Source organism: Ascaphus truei, chromosome 3, assembly GCF_040206685.1.
Source record: "Ascaphus truei isolate aAscTru1 chromosome 3, aAscTru1.hap1, whole genome shotgun sequence".
NCBI lineage: Eukaryota > Metazoa > Chordata > Amphibia > Anura > Ascaphidae > Ascaphus > Ascaphus truei.
Window position 1 is genome coordinate 242549548 of NC_134485.1, and position 20684 is coordinate 242570231.

The following is a 20684-nucleotide window of genomic DNA, read 5'->3' on the forward strand; positions in this document are numbered from 1 at the left end:
GTGAGCCGAGACAGAGGGAAGCTCTCCTCATACTGTGTGAGCCGAGACAGAGGGAAGCTCTCCTCATACTGTGTGAGCCGAGACAGAGGGAAGCTCTCCTCATACTGTGTGAGCCGAGACAGAGGGAATCTCTCCTCATACTGTGTGAGCCGAGACAGCGGGAAGCTCTCCTCATACTGTGTGAGCCGAGACAGAGGGAAGCCCTCCTCGTACTGTGTGAGCCGAGACAGCGGGAAGCTCTCCTCGTACTGTGTGAGCCGAGACAGAGGGAAGCTCTCCTCATACTGTGTGAGCCGAGACAGAGGGAAGCTCTCCTCATACTGTGTGAGCCGAGACAGAGGGAAGCTCTCCTCATACTGTGTGAGCCGAGACAGAGGGAAGCTCTCCTCATACTGTGTTTGCCGAGACAGAGGGAAGCTCTCCTCATACTGTGTGAGCCGAGACAGAGGGAAGCTCTCCTCATACTGTGTGAGCCGAGACAGAGGGAAGCTCTCCTCATACTGTGTGAGCCGAGACAGAGGGAAGCTCTCCTCATACTGTGTGAGCCGAGACAGAGGGAAGCTCTCCTCATACTGTGTAAGCCGAGACAGAGGGAAGCTCTCCTCATACTGTGTGAGCCGAGACAGAGGGAAGCTCTCCTCATACTGTGTGAGCCGAGACAGAGGGAAGCTCTCCTCATACTGTGTAAGCCGAGACAGAGGGAAGACGACACCCTCCCCCCCCACCCCATAGCCACAGCAGATTAACCCCTATAGTGTCTGCAGAAGCACAGGCGGGAAGGGAACCCCTTGCACAGACAGTGTGATGGCCCCACCCCCTGATGTCATTGCCACGCCCACCCGGCCCATTTTGGTCACGCCCTCCCCCCCCCGCTCCAGCTCCCTACAGACCGCAGATAGCGGTCAAGTGCCTCTCCACGCGCCGCCTGTCTGCAGTGCGGGCGCGTGGTCTGAGGCAGCGGGGCCTTAGCCTTAGGCTAAGGCCCCAGTGCGTGACGGGTTGTCTGGTGGACCACTGGTAACTCACGGCCTGGCGGGGCATGGCCATAACGTCACATGGCTGGTTCACCCTCATTGGCTGAACTGCCGCCATGACGTGGCCATAGGGTTGCCAGGTGTCCGGTATTACCATACCATGTATGTGTCCGGTATTACCTCTCTGGACTTAGTGACCTGCCGGCGGGGCGGCTGGAATCGTGGGATTTCCCTTGAGAAGGGATAGAGCTGGGCTGCTGCTAGGGGGCTGGGCAGCTTCCTCCATCCTGATTGGCTGCATTACACAGCAACAGCCAATCGGGAGGAGTTGGCATGCCAAAGAGCGGAGGAAAAGCATGGAGTGGAGAGAGGTGAGGCCGTTTCCTGTATGTATTTGTTCTGGTGGGTGGGGGGTGGGTGTATTTGTTCTGTTTTGTCCTGGTGTGTGTGTTTACTGTTGTGTGTGTTTTCTCTGGCTGTTCTGTGGGGGTGATAATGACAAGGGGTGGGGGTGATAATGACAAGGGGCGGGGGTGAGCGAGGATGAAGGGAGGGGGGGTGAGTGAGGATGAAGGGAGGGGGGGTGAGCGAGGATGAAGGGAGGGGGGGTGAGCGAGGATGAAGGGAGGGGGGGTGGGCGAGGATGAAGGGAGGGAGGGTGGGCGAGGATGAAGGGAGGGGGGGTGGACGAGGATGAAGGGAGGGGGGGTGGGCGAGGATGAACGGAGGGGGGGTGGGCGAGGATGAAGGGAGGGGGGGTGGGCGAGGATGAAGGGAGGGGGGGTGGGCGAGGATGAAGGGAGGGTGGGTGAGAGGATGAAGGGAGGGGGGTGAGAGGATGAAGTGAGGGGGTGAGAGGATGAAGGGAGGGGGGGTGAGAGAGGATGAAGGGAGGGGGGTGAGAGAGGATGAAGGGAGGGGGGTGAGAGAGGATGAAGTGGGAAGGGGGGTGAGAGGATGAAGGGGGGGGTGACGGAAGGGGGGTGAGAGAGGATGAAGAAAGGGGGGGGTGAGAGGATGAAGGAAGGGGGATGAGAGGCGAGGATGGAGGGGGGTGAGAGGATGAAGGGAGGGGAGGATGAAGGGCGGGGAGTATGAAGTGCGGAGGGGTGAGAGGATGAAGGAAGGGGGGGTGGGAGGATAAGGGGAGAGAGAGGATGAGGAGGGGTGCAACAATGTTGGAATTTGTGGGAGGAGCAGTAAGATCAGTATTGCTCGCCATGTACAGTATGACTGCAGGTCAGTTATTTATAAATTATCTGGCCATTAAGTCATTTGTTCTAAATTTTACTCCCAGCATGCACCAATTTACACTATGGTATTTCATATTCTATTTCCTAAAAAAATTCCTCGGAAGGGCACTCCCTCCCAAGACTCTTCCCCACATTTTTTACTTAACAGAATATAAATTGGTGCAAATTGGTGAATACTTGGAGTGAAATTTAGAAAAAATTACGTAACCGTCAGGTCATTTATAAATAACATTCTTCCCCACCAATGATTCTAGAACGCGTCGCACCTTTCACCATTGTGTCCAGTATTTTTGGACAAGCCACCTGGCAATCCTACGTGGCCAAAGCTCGGTCGCCGCTCCAAAAATCTTGTCTTTTGGCCAAGATGGTTGCGTATCGCGCCTTGTGCGCACACACACACACACACCGACTGGGGCCTGCCCCATAGAGGGCTGTGCCTTGTGTGCATCCCGTGCGCAGCTGTGGCCACTGGAGACCTAGCCTTATACGACCTAAAAGCCACTAATGGCCACAAGCTGCAGTAAATTGAATGACAGTGACTATCTGAAACAGAGGAGCAACCAGGTTAGGAAGCCCTTTTGTCAGCAGGGTGAGTTGACTGGAATACACTTATCAGGAAGCCACTAATAGTTGTGTGAAAGCAAGAAGCTTCAGCGGTTAGTTATTTTAACCCCTTCACTGCAATGTGCCAGCAGTGAATGGGTTAGGTGTTGTAAAGGTGTAGACGCAATTAGGTGAAAGCACTCTGATATGTAACGTCATCTACTGTGTAATGTTTCAGGTCAGATTTCAGTTATTTTTATAAGCTCTTTATAATATTATGGCAGACAAACTAAGTCTAAATAGCAAAGCAACATGACATTCTTACACTGGCGTGAACTGAATTAAAGAGTGCATCAGCAGTTTTAAAAATATCAACACAAAAATCTGCTTCCCTCCTCTCTAACCAATGTTTATATATGTCTCCCTCATGCAATGGTGTCGCCCCCCCCCCTCATTTCCATATCTTCCTCATGCTTCCCATAGCCATTCCCATTCCCACCTTTGTTATAACCCCAAACTCCTCCTTTTTCTATTACCCTAATTTTCCTTCTTTTATGTCTTACTCCCATGCACCCCATATCTTTCTCCCATGCACCCCATATTCCCCCCCCCCCCCCCCCTTTATCTCATTGTTATTCCTGGTGCAATTTCCTTGGCAGTTGCAGGGACAGACTTGGGTCTTCTGCAGCTGTTTCTTTAAGAGGTTGGACAGAACCAAGCAAGCCCGGCTCTACTCCTCGGATGACCTCACCAGCTCTGATCACAAGGGAGGAGAGAGGATCTTTAGCAAAGCTTCATATGCACTGATGTGAAGGGGGGGGGGGGGATTATAACACCCGCATGTGGATATCCAGCAGCTGCAGCACCCCCTGCAACCCGCACCCCAATTCCCCACCACCCCGGGTGGGAGAGATGACCTGAGATCACATAAGAAGCCAGAACCGACTGATTTCTGTCTGATACATGTGTCTTTCGATTTTCCCTGTATAACACGAGTGCAAATTAGGTAACTGGCCGCTGACGGAAAGAAACCTTCTTTACCCCTCCTCCTATGAAGCGTGTAAAGGGGGAGGAGAACAACAACACACTGACTGTGTACGTGCAACGGGAGTCCCCTCTGCTCTGCTTGTAAAATAGGGAATGTCCTACGCGCTGTTTCACTTTGTTTTTCCTCTGGAAAGGAGATGCAGATGCTGTGCCAACTTGGGTACAGTGTGAGCTCGGCCCCTGGGTGGCAGGGTGCATGCCCTGTGACGGATCCGCGTGGTTCAGGAAGTCCTGCAGATTCCTGCAAAGCGGCACTTTAATCGTGCTCCCGACCTTTTTGATTGATATCGCAGCAGGGAACGCGAGACTGTGACAATAGCGGCGTTCTATAACTCCTTTGTTCTCAGAACACCGAGCGCCTGAACGTTCTGAGAACATGTAGGCAGAGACGGCGGCGGCGGCGGATCATCTCCCAGTCCGGTCTCACGATGGAGGTTGGATCTATGCAGCGCCCGGACCTGTTCCCACATGACTGCCCTGGCCTGTGCTCCGAGATGCTAGGGGTGGCAGAGGAGGCTTTCAGGGCGGGCGATTTTGAACTGGCGGCGGAGATCTATGGCTCTCAGTTGGACGAGCTGCCCCAGCCCGAGAGGTCTTTGTGCCTCCGGAAAGGGGACGCTTTGGCTCTAGCTGGCCGCATCGCCGATGCGTTGGACTCCTACACAAGGGCAGCGGTGCTGAGCCAACTTCGCCCCGAGGAGCTTGGGATACTAGTAGGGAGCATCGCTCTCAACATCAGAGAGAAAGAGCTCAAGCTGCCCTGTGTTAAGACAAAGGGTGACCAGAGTCACACTAATAGCGAACAGCATCAAGGCGCACACCTCTCCACAAGCCATCTCCCTGGAGATCCTCCGCACCCCGAGCTACCACCTGACTCCTCCGACCTGTTCTCCTGCCCCATGTGCGGGCTTCTGCTGCTGGACCCTGTCACCTTGAACTGCGGCCACACTTTCTGCAAAACATGCTTTTGTGGGAAGAAGCCACCAGAGTGCAGTTGCTGCCACAGCAGAGGCAAGAGCAAAACTGAGGGGCCCGGATCACCCTGCGAGGGCTTGAAGGTGAACGTGGTGCTGGGGAACCTGTTGGAGAAGTGGCTGCGGCAAGAGACCCTGGTACGGAGGTTATCAGTGGAAGGAGAGACCCTGCGTCAGGAGAACAACTTGATGGGGGCGTTGGAGAAATTCAGCAAAGCCTTGGAACTGGGTAAGTGTCATATATCCAGATATTGGTGTCCAGGCTGTCCAAGTCCTAGTCATTTGACTTTACATCCATTAGAAGGCAGTCTCAAGAAGGCTTTAAAGGCAGATTACACCTCAATTAGGAAACACGTCATTTGAATGTTTTAATCTAAGGAAACGACAGTATGTTTTATATCAAGAAAGGACTAAAGAGCAATAATATAATGAAGCTAAATCATGGCAAGTAATGGTCCTTTATGGTTCTCTACTGCCATGTTCAGTGTTTACATCTCTCTGCTGTCACCTCCTGTGAGGTCTTTAATAGCTCTGAGTCTCTGTGACGGGGTCTGATGAAGTGTTTGAATTTACATTTTTAATATCAAGTTTTATTATTTGAGACGTAGTTTCCAACGTTAGGCGAACGCTATGTTGCCACGTAATTTAAGTACATTGTATCTGCCTGTACTTAGAGAGTTGAAAGTTGTGTAAGACCTACTTTGATGGCTATTGTACCTGGAACTTACTTGTACCGTAAAATATATGGCACCTTCGTTTTGGGGAAACGTTGTCAACATTCAAAACTTTAATGTGCATTAAAAACAACGTTTTGCGTAGGAGGAAAAAAAAAAGCAATGGAAATGTCAGTTTGTAACCTACTTTTTTTTAATGTCACTGGTTTCACAGAGTTTGAGCTATTTTCACTTTAAAAAAAGAGAAAGTTCAATTGTATTTAGCACATAACATCCACATCTCCCAGTTTACAGCTTAGAGACATTGACAGTTGTGCGTATCTTCCATTGTCTGCTTTGTGGTCACAGGTTAAATGAAACTCGGCTGTGGCAAATGCTTGACATTACACTGACTCTTATTACAGTACATTATTCTACACCTGCAAAGGTGCAAATTGCATGTTATGATATTGTTCCCCATCCTGTAAGAATAATAGAACTGTGCTCTGAGAGTCACCCCTCTGGTGGTTTATTGTCATAGAATAGAAAGTGAAGAGAACTGATTCTATTGAAGGCTAACCCGGACGGAGACTTTTTGCAATACATATTATTTATTATTATTTATTTTTTCTCCATTTATTTGATATATTTCTCTTACCAGCGACGACATCTCCCCGTGCAAGGTCCGGTCAGCATGGCTCCGCGACATCGAATGGCGCGCGTTGCCATGACAATGGGACGCCTTATGGCGCTAAGGCGTTACATGATGCCCCGTTGTCATGGCAATGGGGTGTCACGAGACGCCGTGACGTAGCATCCCTTTGTCATGGCAATGTGGTGCCATTTGACGTCACACAGCCGCGTTGACGGGATTTGCAGGGGGTGATGCCGCTGCTCTGAGATTTTTCAGAAAAACCCGCAGCCCAGAGAGATGTGGTCGAAACCCATAGTCTCCGGGTCAAACCCGGAGTAGTGGTAACCTTGCCTGTGGCGCATTGCAGCGGGACATACACAATGCCCCAGTGATAGGAGCAGCCATTGTTTTGAATACGCCTTGTATGAAAAGAGGTGGGGCTATCGCACCATTTCACAAGCAGGCGCACGCTATGGGTTGAAATAAAGCATTTTAGTGCTCCATACAACCACTCCCTATATTACTGTCAAGAAGATCAGATGTGGCAAAGTACTGAATTATACTGACATTCAGAGATTCATTTTGAAAATGAGGCTCAATTATTTTTATAGCTCTTGATTTTTCTTACATCAGTTTAAAGGTAAAAAAATCAAAACAAACTGCGCACTAACTGATTAAATAGTGATAAAAATATTACAATGATATATTCCTATGGCCCATATCAAATCAATAAAAAAATGATTGTGAAAAGTGCACTGAGTGGTTTAAAGGAACACACAATTATGTTCCATATAGTGAATATGTGATATATGACTTAAATATACATATAAAAACCTTTAACTCATTTGTAGAGTCAGCAGCCTGTTAGAGTGGATGGCTCAACATCACACAGGAAAGCATGTAAAAGAGAAAAGAAAACAAAGTGCACGACTCTCATAGGGTAAATAAGTACATATATGGTAACAATATAAAGTGTGAAAAAATGCACATACAAAAAGGTTATTAAAACAAGCAGGGCATGTTTAGGGTACGTTACCACTCCAGGGTATAGACGACTTGCTTCAGAAGGATCTGCATACACTGCCTCCGGTCCGGTCAGAAGATGTCTCGTCTGATGCTGCAAAGTATCCAATTGGCCCCAGTAACAGTGTCCGTAACAAAGTACCCACAGAGATACAGAGAAGTAACACTGGAACCAACTCCCCTACACCGCTAACCCCCCGGCTGGGACCGCCGAAGAGCAACAAGACCTCCGTGCTATCTGTATAGTAAATCGGGATGATGACGTCACCAAGGCACGCCGTATACGAGCTACCAGCGGGACTCTGCTAGAACGGGGTCAAGTGCACAGTGAAAAGTATGGGAGAGGGTGTCCCCAATAATTAAACAATCTTACGCGTTTCGTAGATTACTCTACTTTGTCAGGGATGTGATCTACGAAATGCGTAGGATTGTTTTATTATTGGGGACACCCTCTCCCATACTTGTCATTGTGTTCCTGACCCCGTTCGAGCTACCAGCGGGACTCTGCTAGTATACGGCGTGCCTTGGTGGCATCGTCATCCCGACTTACTATACAGATAGCACGGAGGTCTTGTTGCCCCTCGCCGGTTCCAGCCAAGGGGTAAGTGGTGTAGGAGAGTTGGTTCCAGTGTTACATCTCTATGGGTACTTTGTTACGGACACTGTTACTGGGGACGATTTGGATACTTTGCAGCATCAGACGAGACTTCTGACCGGAGGCAGTGTATGCAGATCCTTATGAAGCAAGTCGTCCATACCCAGGAGTGACATGTACCCTAAACATCCCCTACATGACATGTTTGAATAACCTTTTTGTATGTGCATTTTTTCACACTTTATATTGTCACAATATATGTACTTATTTACCCTACGAGAGTCGTGCGCTTTGTTTTTTTTTCTCTCACATCAGTTTAAAGGTGCAAGTTGAATGCATATCTTCTCTCTCTCTCTGTCTCTGTCTCTGTCTCTCTCTCTCTCGTTTTCCCTGGAGGGAACGATGGCAGCACCTTCCCTTTCCCAGTAGGTATCTCTGGAACCAGGAGGTCCCCAAAGCTGTAATTAGCATGGTTCAGTCCTGGAGGCCCCTTGCTTTCCGGAGGGGGAGAGGAAGGGGGGGGGGGGAGCGATCAATTAAGGGTCAAACATACAATATGGAAATTTGATATCACTATTTATTTCAATACTTGTATGTTTGAACCTCCTGTCTAAAGAGAGAGTTGGTCTCATTGGCAGGTTAGTATGGGGCACAGGTCAATAGTAGTGATCTTGAGTTGTGAAGATTTGTTGGGATAGCTTTTAATGGACCAGCACGTGCTTTTACAGGTTCCATACACTGAGGTAATGAAAGCTAATATGCAACTACGTCTGTGGAGAATATTCATGTTGAATAATCCCGATCTTATCAGGTTTGCAAACACATGGAGTACGTGGGGGCAGTGGTGGTAACGGGATGTGATGTGGAAGCATTTTATTTGAAAACGTACAAGTTAACCCTTTGAGTGCTGGTGGGCTGCTGCACCAGAGTGGCAGGACCCCCCTGGGACAGAGCGAATTCTTATTACCGTCGTGGCCCTTAACACAGAAAGAGAAGAGGGGTCTTCTACTGTTTCTGTTCACTTCAGATCGTGTCCTGTGCTCCATGGAAATGCAGGACACGATCTAAGAGGAAATAAAGACTTTCCTTGGGCATGACGTACCTGTAGCCACTACGTTATGGGGTCCCTGGAATGCTAGACCCAAAGGGTTAATGGGGCATTGCTTGTCTGGGGCAGAATACTTGATTTATCTAGGTACGTTTATATATTGTTAGTGGCACAGCAAAATATTACTATGTTACTGGGTTCTATTGCACTGCAGTGGTAAATCCATGGCTGAGGTTGAATTTTCACATCTACTTGCCCAAATACTCTTACCCTTGCTTTGCAGACTGCTGTAGCAGTGCAAGGAGTAAAGTCTAAATGCTTCCCCAGGCTGCACGTATTCAGGCAATAGGTCAAAGCTCTTCCCTAACTGCTATGTCGTCGGCTGCTCTTGCATAATATAAGGGTCTTCCCCACTATGCAATGCACACATTTCCAGAATGCTTGTCTACCACAGCCCATAATACAATAGTATTCCTGCTAATTTCCAACACCATAACATACTCTCATATAGTGCAGCGCAGTTAATAGCATTTACAATAGCATTTACATGCACAATGAATCCCTGACCCAAGCAGCTTTCAACCTAATTTTGGCCATGAAGCTAAAGTTACATCATGGAACTGACCCTGTTTCTTGTATGATCTGCACATGTAACATTAAGGCACTTTCTCTGGCATTGATATTACTTCACAAATGACATTGTTACATCCTGTTTGACACACACAATCTCATTAACCCTGTTGTAGTCCTGTAATTTCTGCTAATCTCCCCTCCCCCCCAATAAGCCTGCATGAGTTTAACACTTAATATTTCAAACGCTTAAATCTCCAGAATGAAGCATCAGATTTAAAAAATAAAATCTGCATTGGAAACAGTTAAAAAAAAAAAAAAAAAAAAAATTAGAAGAATATATATATATATATATATATATATATATATATATATATATATATATATATATATATATATATATATATATATATATATATATATATATATACATGCAGATGAGCATACAGCTATATTTGCATATTTGCTTTCCTGTGGAGGGTTTTTGTCACTTTTTTTACTCACCATAACTTAACTCAGTATTATGGTTATATATATATATATATCATGAACAGCACACTTGTAAACACGTTACTTAGAAATGCAACCAGGGTTAATACAGCCAACTCGCTGCCCCACTTTTCTTCTCTGCAAGGTACTTCAAATGAGTTAATATTTACCTGTTCTCCATTACAATGTAAATACAATCATCCGCTACCACCACCTAAGGTGGTATTAGAAGCTGTACATACAGAGCCTCTGGTCCCTGTTTATTAAGAAAAGTATGCACGTAACACTAGAGATGGACAATCCGTTTCCCGGATTTTCTCGTATTTCTCCCCCCTCCCCTGAAATCCGTTTTGTGGTGTAAAATCCACAAACGGATTTTATCAGGTTAAATCAAAAACCGCCATTGGATACAATCAGTTGACTGATTTGTAGATTCCAATTCTCTGATTCATCAACTCGGTTGATTCTTAAATATCCGTCAACGGATTACAGAATCTGCGGAGTGTATTGGCAATAATATTAAAATCCGCAAAACGTGAATCTCTTTCAGATTGATCCACACAAAAGATAGCACACAGTTTTGGGGACCAGTGTTTAACACGCAACTGAGGAAGGGTTAACACTGGTCCCTGAAACGTTGTGCTTTTTTTTTGTCTCCCTGAATTGCAATAAATGATCGAAGGATCTTTTTTAAGAATGCAGCTATTTTTCTCCTTTTCGACAGTAACCGTTCAATCAGAGCCCAAAGTGTTACTTATTAAAGTTCAGCTTAAATATATAAAAATACAGTGCTTGGGTTACAGAAAAATATTACAAGAACATGGTTCTAATTAACGCAGACAAGTTCATCAGAATAATAAGGATAAACAAATCTAACTTGCGTTATTGTCTAACATGGATCAGATCTTTTCCCAAAGGGTCTTGAGTGGAAATTGGGATTTCATGTGTTCCAGCATGGACACTCCCTGAGTTGAAATCTAACTAATAATTAAACAGTAGGGCTTTATATTCTAAATCCCCTTAACTGAGAACAACATAAGCCCACCCCTTTCATCGATCACTAATTTATCGTTTTACGACTTAAAGGAAAAAAACCTGTTCTTTTGACGTTTAAAGTTTTCCTCAACATATAAAACACTTCATAACTTTTTCTTTCTATAATTCTTAGACAAACATCATTGTCACTCTTGCGTCTGTGTACCTTAGATACACTTTGTAGACAAAGGCGGGGAGCTCGGGAACCATTAGATATGTAAAAAAAATATTAAAAAAAGAGGATACATAGTGCAATATTGTAATAAATAAAATGTAAAAATGTGACAGTGACACCTATAAAGTGAACACTCACACTTTTTTACAAGGAAAAAACAGCAGTGTGCCCCTCCGGGGTTGTCCCTTTTCTCAATGATAGGATATATTGATTGCTGTTGGATGTCGGTCTCAACTTTGTATCAGTTCCAAGGTGATCATGTATGAATAAGGTAACACACAAGAAAAACGGACTAAGTGTAGGGTATTAATGTACAGGATTTAGTGGGTACATTCGCAAAAAATGACCACTCACATTTATCCCCCCAAACAAGGTACGTGGTACGAAGTCCGCCCTCGTGGATACCGGTTGCCTCACATGAATGTCCGGTCAGCGCTACTCTCATCAGCTGGTGTTCGCGCATACAGCAGCCGGTGGGGATCCTCTCGTTTCCGGTCCTCAGTAGCACTGGCAGACGCTTCAGCTGTCAGGGCCGCCAACAGGGGGGGACATAGGGCACTGGTGTCCCGGGCCCCGTGAGTCAGGGGGGGCCCGGCCATGCCCGTTAAAGTAAAAAAAAAAAAAAGTTTTTTTTTAAATTAAAAATGGCGGCGATTTTCCCAACGTGGGACGGCGGGGATATGCCATGGGATTCCCCTGCGCGTGCCAACCTAACTTCCCCCGGGCGCACCAACCAGGGGCCCCACAGCATAAGGAGGCCCCACGCGCCCGGCCCATGCGTGCCTACCATAGGGTTGTCAGGTGTCCGGCGAGCGTTAAGTGCTGAGAGGGCGGAGGCAGTGAGAGAGCAGGCCGGGACAGTGGCTGGGCAGAGCAAGGAGGCTGGTGTGCTGTCCCTGATTAAAGGAGAGGACAGCCAACCAGAGGACAGCAGGGGCGGAGCCCACACCCCGGCGGGCCAGAGACATGTTCTGTGCTGTCTGTGTCTTGCAGGAGATAAGGTAAGGTACAATGTGGGGGGAGGTGAGGGTATATTTAATATGTATTGGGGAGGTGAGGGTATATTTAATATGTATTGGGGAGGTGAGGGTATATTTAATATATATTGGGGTGGTGGGGGTATATTTAATATGTATTGGGGTGGTAGGAGTATATTTAATATGTATTGGGGTGGTAGGAGTATATTTAATATATATGGGGGCGGTGGGGGTATATTTAATATGTATTGGGGTGGTGGGGGTATATTTAATATGTATTGGGGTGGTAGGAGTATATTTAATATGTATGGGGGTGGTGGGGGTATATTTAATATGTATGGGGGTGGTGGGGGTATATTTAATATATATATGGGGGTGGTGGTGGGATATATATATATCTATCCCCCATACATATTAAATATATATATATGCGCGCGGTGGGGGGATATTTAATATATTTGGGGGTGGTGGGGGTATATTTAATATGTATTGTGGTGGTGGGGTTATATTTGATATGTATGTCACTGTCTCCCAGTCACCCTGTCTCCCAGTCACTGTGAACCGTCATTCACCCACCCAGTCACCCAGGCAGGCAGTCACATGTCTTTTGTTGAAAATATAAAAATAAACAGGTTGCATTTTAATGTTTTTTTCTGTATCACAATAAGAAAATGGTTAAGTAAAAGTTGCGCGCTAAAAGATATTTTTTCGTGGTAGGTGCGCTTTGGGTTCGGGATGGGGGGGTGCGCTATGGGTTCGGGGGGGGGGGGGCCTGCTTCTTTCATTTGTCCCGGGCCCCATGATTTCTGTTGGCGGCCCTGACGTCAGTCACCGGGTCCTTTGGGCTGGGGTGTACAACTCTACGCATTTCTCAAAGTCTTTTTTGCTTCGTCAGTATGTCTATTTTTGCAGGAGAAACAGAGCTTGGAGATTTGTACAAAGGAAACCCTGTTTTTTCGTATCATTTGATTTGTGTAATCACAACGGTTACTAATATCTGTTATTCTTGGAAATAGGTGTTAGTCCCATGATATTTTCATATTTAATACATTTACTTTTTTTGGAATACCTTCTTAGCCACACCCCTTTAAAACTCTGCAGAATCCCCCAAAGAATGCCTTTCAAGCTATATTTAAAAGGTTTATGTTTATTTTAGTGTCATTAAAGCCATATTTCAATTCCCACACTGGCAAAACTAGATGTCATTATCTTTATCAGTCCTATAAAACCATGCCAGGTGTGATTTTTTTTTTTTTTTGAAGTGCCATAAACACAATATTTATATTTTTAAGACAATTTGTAACCAAACCCCTTGTGCTAGAATGATTAAAATACTTAATGTTTGCCATATTCATAACACCTACATGTAATATCTTGATTTAATAATATAAACATCTATTGACTGTTTACACTGTGCAGCCCTAGCATGAAAAGATTGTCAACATCTAATGTGAACTGTTTGGAATAGGGTAATTGTATTCACTTAAACTCCGATATCATGGCCTCGTTGACGTCAGTGCGTCGCGGGCGATTGGCCCAGCGACGTCACTGCCCCGCCTCCCGATCGTGCCTGCTGGCTCGCCTGCATGTGCATGAAATCGCACAGCTTCAGCAGGCGAGCCTCAGCGCTGTTCAGCACTGCTCCCCCCCTCTATGGACGCAGCCTTAGGCTAAGGCCCCGCTCCCAGAGTCAGCGCACCTGCGCTGCTGACAGGCGGTGCGCTGAGATACACAGACCGCGATCTGCGGTCTGTAGGGAGCGGGAGCCGGAGCGGGAGGTTTGATCGGGAGGTGGGAGGTTTGATCGGGAGGTGGGCGGTTTGACAGGGAGGGGGGGCGTGGCTTGAGCGGAGGGACCCGCTACTCTCCCCCCCTCCCTCCACGGACTCGGGCTGGAGCTGGAAAGTAAGTTTAAACACACACACGCAGGCACTCATTCATACACACGCGCACACACACACACAGGCAGGCACTCACGCACTCATACACACACACGCGCGCGCACACAGGCAGGCACTCATACACACACACACACAGACAGAGGCAGGGCACACACATACACACACAGATAGGCATGCACGCACTCAGACACACACACAGAGAAAGGCACTCACCTGCTGTCCCTCCACACTCCTCCCCGCTCCCCGAAGCTTCTCCTCCTCCCGAAGCCTCTCCTCCTCCCGAAGCCTCCCCTCCCCATTGGCTCACAGCCACACACGTCACGCGTCAAAGCTAGAAAACACCATTCTCTGGTGTCTCCAGCGGCTGACGCGCTACAGCGTGTAATCAGCTGTGCAGCCAGTGGGGACCGGGACCGGCTCGCGAGGATTCCCCTGCTGGTGGGGAACTCGCGACCCGCCGCCCGCGCCAACGAGCGCAGCGGGACCGAGGCCTTAGACTGGAGCTTGGTCCTTGGTGGGTTGTTCTGGGTCTGTAGTGGGGTGCAATAGGTCCGACGTGGGGTGAGCGGGGTGCAATGGAGCTTTGGGTACCTAGTGCAGATCCAACTTTCATTGGAAGTTCAATTGCTGTGGGTCTCGCTTGCTTCTTCCAGATTGGTCCTTGCCCTTTCGAGTTTTGGATGCTTTTATCGGGTTTTCTTTTCCCGCTTTATTCTGTGCACAAGTCTTTTTAGGTGTCACTGGTCATCTGGTATTATCGGTAAATATTCTGTGCCGCCTTGGGGTCCTAAGTGCGGTAACTGGTACAGCACTAAGCAGGTTCTTGTGTTCACAGATGCTGGATTGATCCATTAGTGAAGCAAAAGATGGAAACAGCAGCGCAGCAGAAGAGTTCTGATCTAGATCAGTCTTTTCTCTTGGTTTGTATGACAATCCAATTTCTCTGACTTTGTATAAGTTCAGATGACGTCTCTTTTGCTAAGGTGTCAAAAGTTGGTCACTTCTCATTGGCTAGTGCAACATTCATACACTGTACAATACAAGGTGTTAATTTCGGGTAGGGCTGAGTTGGTGATTGGGTGTCAAAAGTAGGACTCTAGCTTTACTATTAAAGAACACTTACAATGGAATAAAACCTGCATTACGAAGCTGCATTAAACATTCAATAGTACATTCTGAATAGCAACTATGACCCCCAAAAAAGTTGTGTGCTGAGCACGCGTGTTGCAAGTGAAACTTATTTGTGTTTTGTCACAGAAATTGTATTTGTGATGGTGATGTTTTTAATTCAATGAAAGATGAGTATAATTTATTTTATTTCTTTTTCTGTCGAAAGGCCAGGTTAATGTTTGACCAAAACTAAACACAATACAAGCAGTCCTCATTTTACAACGAATGGCTTATCCAACGCTATGCAATGCATACCTATGTTAATTTTTACAACGCCAAAACGGCTTATCCAACGCTCTTACGACACTTTGTAACGTTTGTGTCTATATATATGTGTGTGTGTGTATATATGTGTATATATGTATGTGTATATATATATTGTTCGACAAACCTATACATTTGCACGCCTCGGGCGAGTGGATTTAACATCGTGGCGAGCTCCTATTGGCCCAAGCAGCATATGTGTGGTACTAGGTGGCTAGTAGATTTATTTTTTGTTCGTTTTTTGGTGATTTGTCTATATATATATATATATATATATATATATCTCATGTGTAATAATAATAATAATTCATGTGTAATAATAATAATAATATATATATATAATGTGTGTGTTCGACAAACCTATACATTTGCACGCCCCGGGCCGAGTGGATTTAACATCGTGGCGAGCTCCTATTGGCCCAAGCAGCACACGTGTATTACTAGGTGGCGAGTAGATTTTTTTGTTCGGCTAGTAGATTTTTTGGTGATTTGTCGACCACTATATATATATATATATATATATATATATATATATATATATATACACCGTTGCAAAGCGTCGTAGGAGCATATATATATAATAATATTATATTATACTATACATATATATTATTTGTTATATATATATATATATATATATATATATATATATAATACAGTATATACACTATATAATTTGTGTGTGCTGCCTATCTTATTGCCTGCGTAAAATATTTGGTGTATTTTAGTGTTAAATATGCCTTCAGGAACGGAACCTTTCATTTAAACAGTGTTCCTATGGGAAAACATGTTACGCTTTACAACGTTTCGCTATCCAACGCCATTTTGAGTAACGCATTGTGTCGGATAACTGAGGACTGGCTGTATACTTTTTGAGGTAATAAGTGCAGAGATAGGTCTCCAATGTTGTGACACTGTGTGTCACATTATATGTTGTAACACAGAGGCTACAAATGAGCCACGAGTGTGTAGCTCTGAGGGTCAAAGGCCATGGCCCGAGCCTTGAGCTCACACTGTTCACTCTGGTGTGTGGGACAGTTATATTCTTATGAAACAAGTGGGGGGGTGGCTATCGCGGACACCGGAGCCCAAGTGTGTCTCTGTGTGTACAGTAACTCAGACTGTACGCTGAGTTGCGGTGGAGAAGCCCCGAGCACTGAAACCCCAGAGCCAACTTTCTCCGGATTGACATCAGTGTTGATGGTGACCTGAGGGACTCCTGCAATTACATGAAGTGTGATGACTTCATGTGGGGCCCTGGCTAGGTCAGAGTCCAGAGGTGTAGAGTATGTGAATACAGTGAGGCACATTTTTTTTGCTGCGCAGCCTGTGTGAGATCAGTTTATTCAAGGGTAGGGAGTGGTTAGTGTGGAGAGTCAGTATTGCGAGGAAGGTTTTCAGGAAATGGGGGATAATAATAGATCGCTGTTGTGATGGGGTTTGCGTGACCGTGCATGGCGACGTTGAGAGTGGGAATGTAGGCTAGGGTATGAGAAAATGTAGAGTTTAAGTTATGAGGGCGTGTGGGCGTGCAAGCCCGAGCGGTCACGCGCAATATTGTATTTCCATCTATATTTGTGATATTAAGGCTGTAACATTGGGCAACATAAGCGCCTGTGTTGTGAGTACATGTGCACGCACGTCTATTTGTGCCGGCGCCTGCGCGTGCATGATGATATTTTAATCACCAATGATTTCAGCAGGCAGTTGGTGTGTGTGTTTTTGTGCACACGCCTGCATGCATTCTCGTGCACGCACCCTACTTCCGTTACGCATTTGTGTCTCCATCAAGGAGATTTGTCCCATCAAAAGTCACTAGGCGTCAACAAAAAAGTTTCACTTCAAAAACTAGTATTAAAAACCATGCACGTTGAAGAAGGGACTCACAACCACAAAAATACAATGGTTGCTCCAGCAAGGGGGCATCCAGATGACACTATGCTGCATTGGGTATCATGCTCAAGGGAAGAACCACATTCGTAGGATGGTCCGCAGGGTCAGAACAGTGTAAGTACACTACTGTATACAGTTGTTTCTCTTGTGCTTTTCATCCAGTATGTATTGTACAGTATGGCTCTGTACTCTTTCATCTTTATAATTTTGTCTTTTCACAGGGAGGTGATTCGACTGGTTGATGAGATCACCGTGGAAAATGATGAACGATCTGCTACAGAGGTTAGGAATATTCTGCATCATAAGCATGATATTCCAGTGTCTGAGTCCAGCAGCAGACTGAGACGTGGTCCAGGCTGGACCTTTTGTATGTGTGAGGCAAAGTGCTGTACTTCACCGTTTGTTTCTGCACATGCCAAGTGATATGCATGAACATTGTACCATGTTCCCGTTCTAACCACTTTTTTTTTTATTATTATTATTGCAGTGCATCACTTGATAAGGGATGTTAACAAGATAAAGTTAACCAAGCACAAGCAGGGATTGAGAGCGGAGAAAAGATTAAGGATGTCATATTTTATGGAACAATTTTTTTTGACTATGGCATCCAAGGCAAATAATTGTTTACCCTTGAAACCTCGGCCTAAGTATTCATTCAAGGTTCATTTTTGGGGGTCATTCTCTAGGCTTGAACCGGGACCTATAGTTGCATTTGAAGGTAAGCCCACTTGTGCTGCAGACAGTGACTGTATCTTAACGTGACCCTGTCCCTCTTTTCCCATCCACTAAAACAATGTGCAATTGTTATTGTATCTACAGGTATCATGAATAAGGCCTACTTCCATGAGGTCGTTATTACTCGGGCAGTAGCACCATATATGTCTCAATACTTCATATTGGGTCACCGGTTCTTCCAAGACAACGATCCAAAACGGTGCGCCTGTGACATTTATTAAGGAAAGTGGAATCAATTGGGTTAGAACACCTCCATTGTAAGTAACTGCGTTGTGCACTAGTATACTAATAAATGTATAAAATACTATAATACTGTGCTGTTTGTTTTGTTCTTGTCCATAACTGTACTGTATTTGTGTCTGGCATGCAGTAAAGCATCATCTGTGCACGCATGTGAAAGATGCTAACAAAGATGAACTAGTGAAGGGGATAAAGAATTACTGGAGTGAATGTCCACAGTAAAAGTGTAGAACATGTAACAACTACATCCTCCCATATGAAAATGAGATGGCGGAGGTTATTAAAACATGGTAACCGGGATGTAATAATGATGTATTGGAAATAATTATAGTGTCAGTTGTAATTGTCATAAAATAGTTTGTTTTCCAAGTTGGGTTAACATTGTGCCAGTGGTGAAGGCAGTAGGAGGGCACATATGGGCTTATGTAACATTGTGCCACCCATCATGCAAATAAAGTCAATGTCCATATTAGTAGAAGCTGCTGATGTGGAGAGCGTTGTTACTTAAAGTATGAAACCGTATGGACTGGACATGTCTATTTGGAATGGAAGCTACTGAGGCAATGATAGGTGAGATGAAGAAACATTCCATGTACACTGAAAATGGCGGCTCACTGTATTCCAACAAAACGCCAGAAGAAAAATTACCTGGTGGCATGAGGTTTTTGTGATGCTATGGTTATGTCGTACTTACATTTAAAATCCAAACATGTATAATTTGATATACTTTTTGTTAACTGCACAATACATTATTTTTTAATACTTGCGTTATTAATTAAACAAACCATATAACCATGTCTGTGTCTCTGATGGTAGGTTAACTAGCCACTCGGGGCTGCAAAATGGCTTCCGGTCTTAAGTTAAGCTATGTTGACCATCTGTGAAAACTCCATTCAATATGTAATTGTTTTGTTTTGGTACATTTCTATGTGATTCGTATGCTTGGGCCAGTAACAATGGTCAGGTAGCTAGTATACAATGAGTCAGAGTGCTATGGGGACAGGTGCAGTGTCTGGACAATGGGATGTGGGGGAAGGGTGAGCCTGCATGATGGTAGAGAACACACTTCAAAAATGGAGCATTGTTCTCCCCCCGGGCGGGAGGTATAGCGCATAAATCAGGAACCGGCACTTGAATTTACCCTGCCCATCTAATCCGTTCCCATTAATCCCAATATACCACGCTCCCAAACCCCACTTCTAGGTGCTGTCCCTAGGCACAGGCGCCACTTATGGCCCTGATTGGTCCATTCTGAGCGAGCCCAACGGCTCCTGATTGGCTCAGCGTAGGAAAGGTCTTTGCTGATTGCTTGGCATACAGTTCTGTGTTTCCCAATGAAGGCCGGGAAACTATACAAGCCGATGCCAATCGAAGCGCCACAGTTCATAGTTGATTTGAAGGGGTGGAAAAAGCACTGCTACCAAAAAAGAAACAAATCGGCACTAACAACTCGGCCTCGTCTCTCAGGCGGTGCTCCCCAGGGGTAAGTAATTGAATGAATCAACAAAACGGGGTGGGATTCCCAAAAGAAAGGAATCCCTGAAACTCCACAAAATGGTGGCACTCGGTCGTATGCAAAAAAATATCAAAATACACATTTTAATTAATATACCAGCAATGATGTGGACAAACACAATACAATTCTAAAAACCATATAAGGTCACAGAGCAAATTCCGTCCCCGCCAAAAATGGAGGCGAATACCAAGCAGGTTACAATAAACTTGCTGCAAAGATACATGAACTAAGGGCAAAGTAGGTAAAAATACGCCTACAAAAAAACGGTTTATCGTATAGCAAGAATTGAATGCTAGACAGGTGGCCAACAACCTACAGAGAACCTTAAATCACAGAGGGGTGTGCCTCCTAAAATATGGATGGCTATAATGTACCTAGGAAAGTGCACATATAACAGATACAGCTAAACCCCGTTATAACGCGGTCCTCGGGGTCCACCCCGAGACCACCGCGTTACTAACGGGGTCGCGCTAATTAAAAAAAAAAAAAAATGGCCGCCGCATCAGTGCATATAGTATTTACCCCGCGGTCCCGGCTTCCCCCTGTCACCGCGTGACAGGAGATGGGAGGGGGGATGCCCCTCCGGCTTCCGCTTCCCCTGTCACCGCGTGACAGGAGATGAGAGGGGGGATTCCCCTCCGGTCCGGCTCCCCCTGCCACCGCGTGACAGGAGATGGGAGGGGGGATTCCCCTCCGGTCCGGCTCCCCCTGCCACCGCGTGACTGGAGATGGGAGGGGGGATTCCCCTCCGGTCCGGCTCCCCCTGCCACCGCGTGACAGGAGATGGGAGGGGGGATTCCCCTCCGGTTCCGGCTTCCCCTGCCACCGCGTGACAGGAGATGGGAGGGGGGATTCCCCTCCGGTTCCGGCTTCCCCTGCCACCGCGTGACAGGAGATGGGAGGGGGGATGCCCCCTCCTGCTTCCGCTTCCCCTGTCACCGTGTGACAGGAGATGGGAGGGGGGATTCCCCTCCG

At 46.1% G+C, this 20684-nt stretch overlaps 1 protein-coding gene across 4 annotated transcripts in view; it reads left to right on the forward strand.

The window, feature by feature from the left end:
- Positions 1-3400: 3400 nt before the first annotated feature.
- The window catches only part of LONRF2 (LON peptidase N-terminal domain and ring finger 2), a 90033-nt gene continuing 72749 nt past the window's right edge, over positions 3401-20684 (forward strand). For 3 of the 4 annotated variants that reach the window (XM_075590472.1, XM_075590470.1, XM_075590471.1), the window contains exon 1: positions 3401-5020. In XM_075590472.1, the coding sequence (XP_075446587.1) occupies positions 4246-5020 (775 nt within the window). In that variant the 5' untranslated portion in view covers positions 3401-4245. The remainder of the gene's footprint in view (positions 5021-20684) is intronic. The other variant, XM_075590469.1, reaches the window with a different exon arrangement.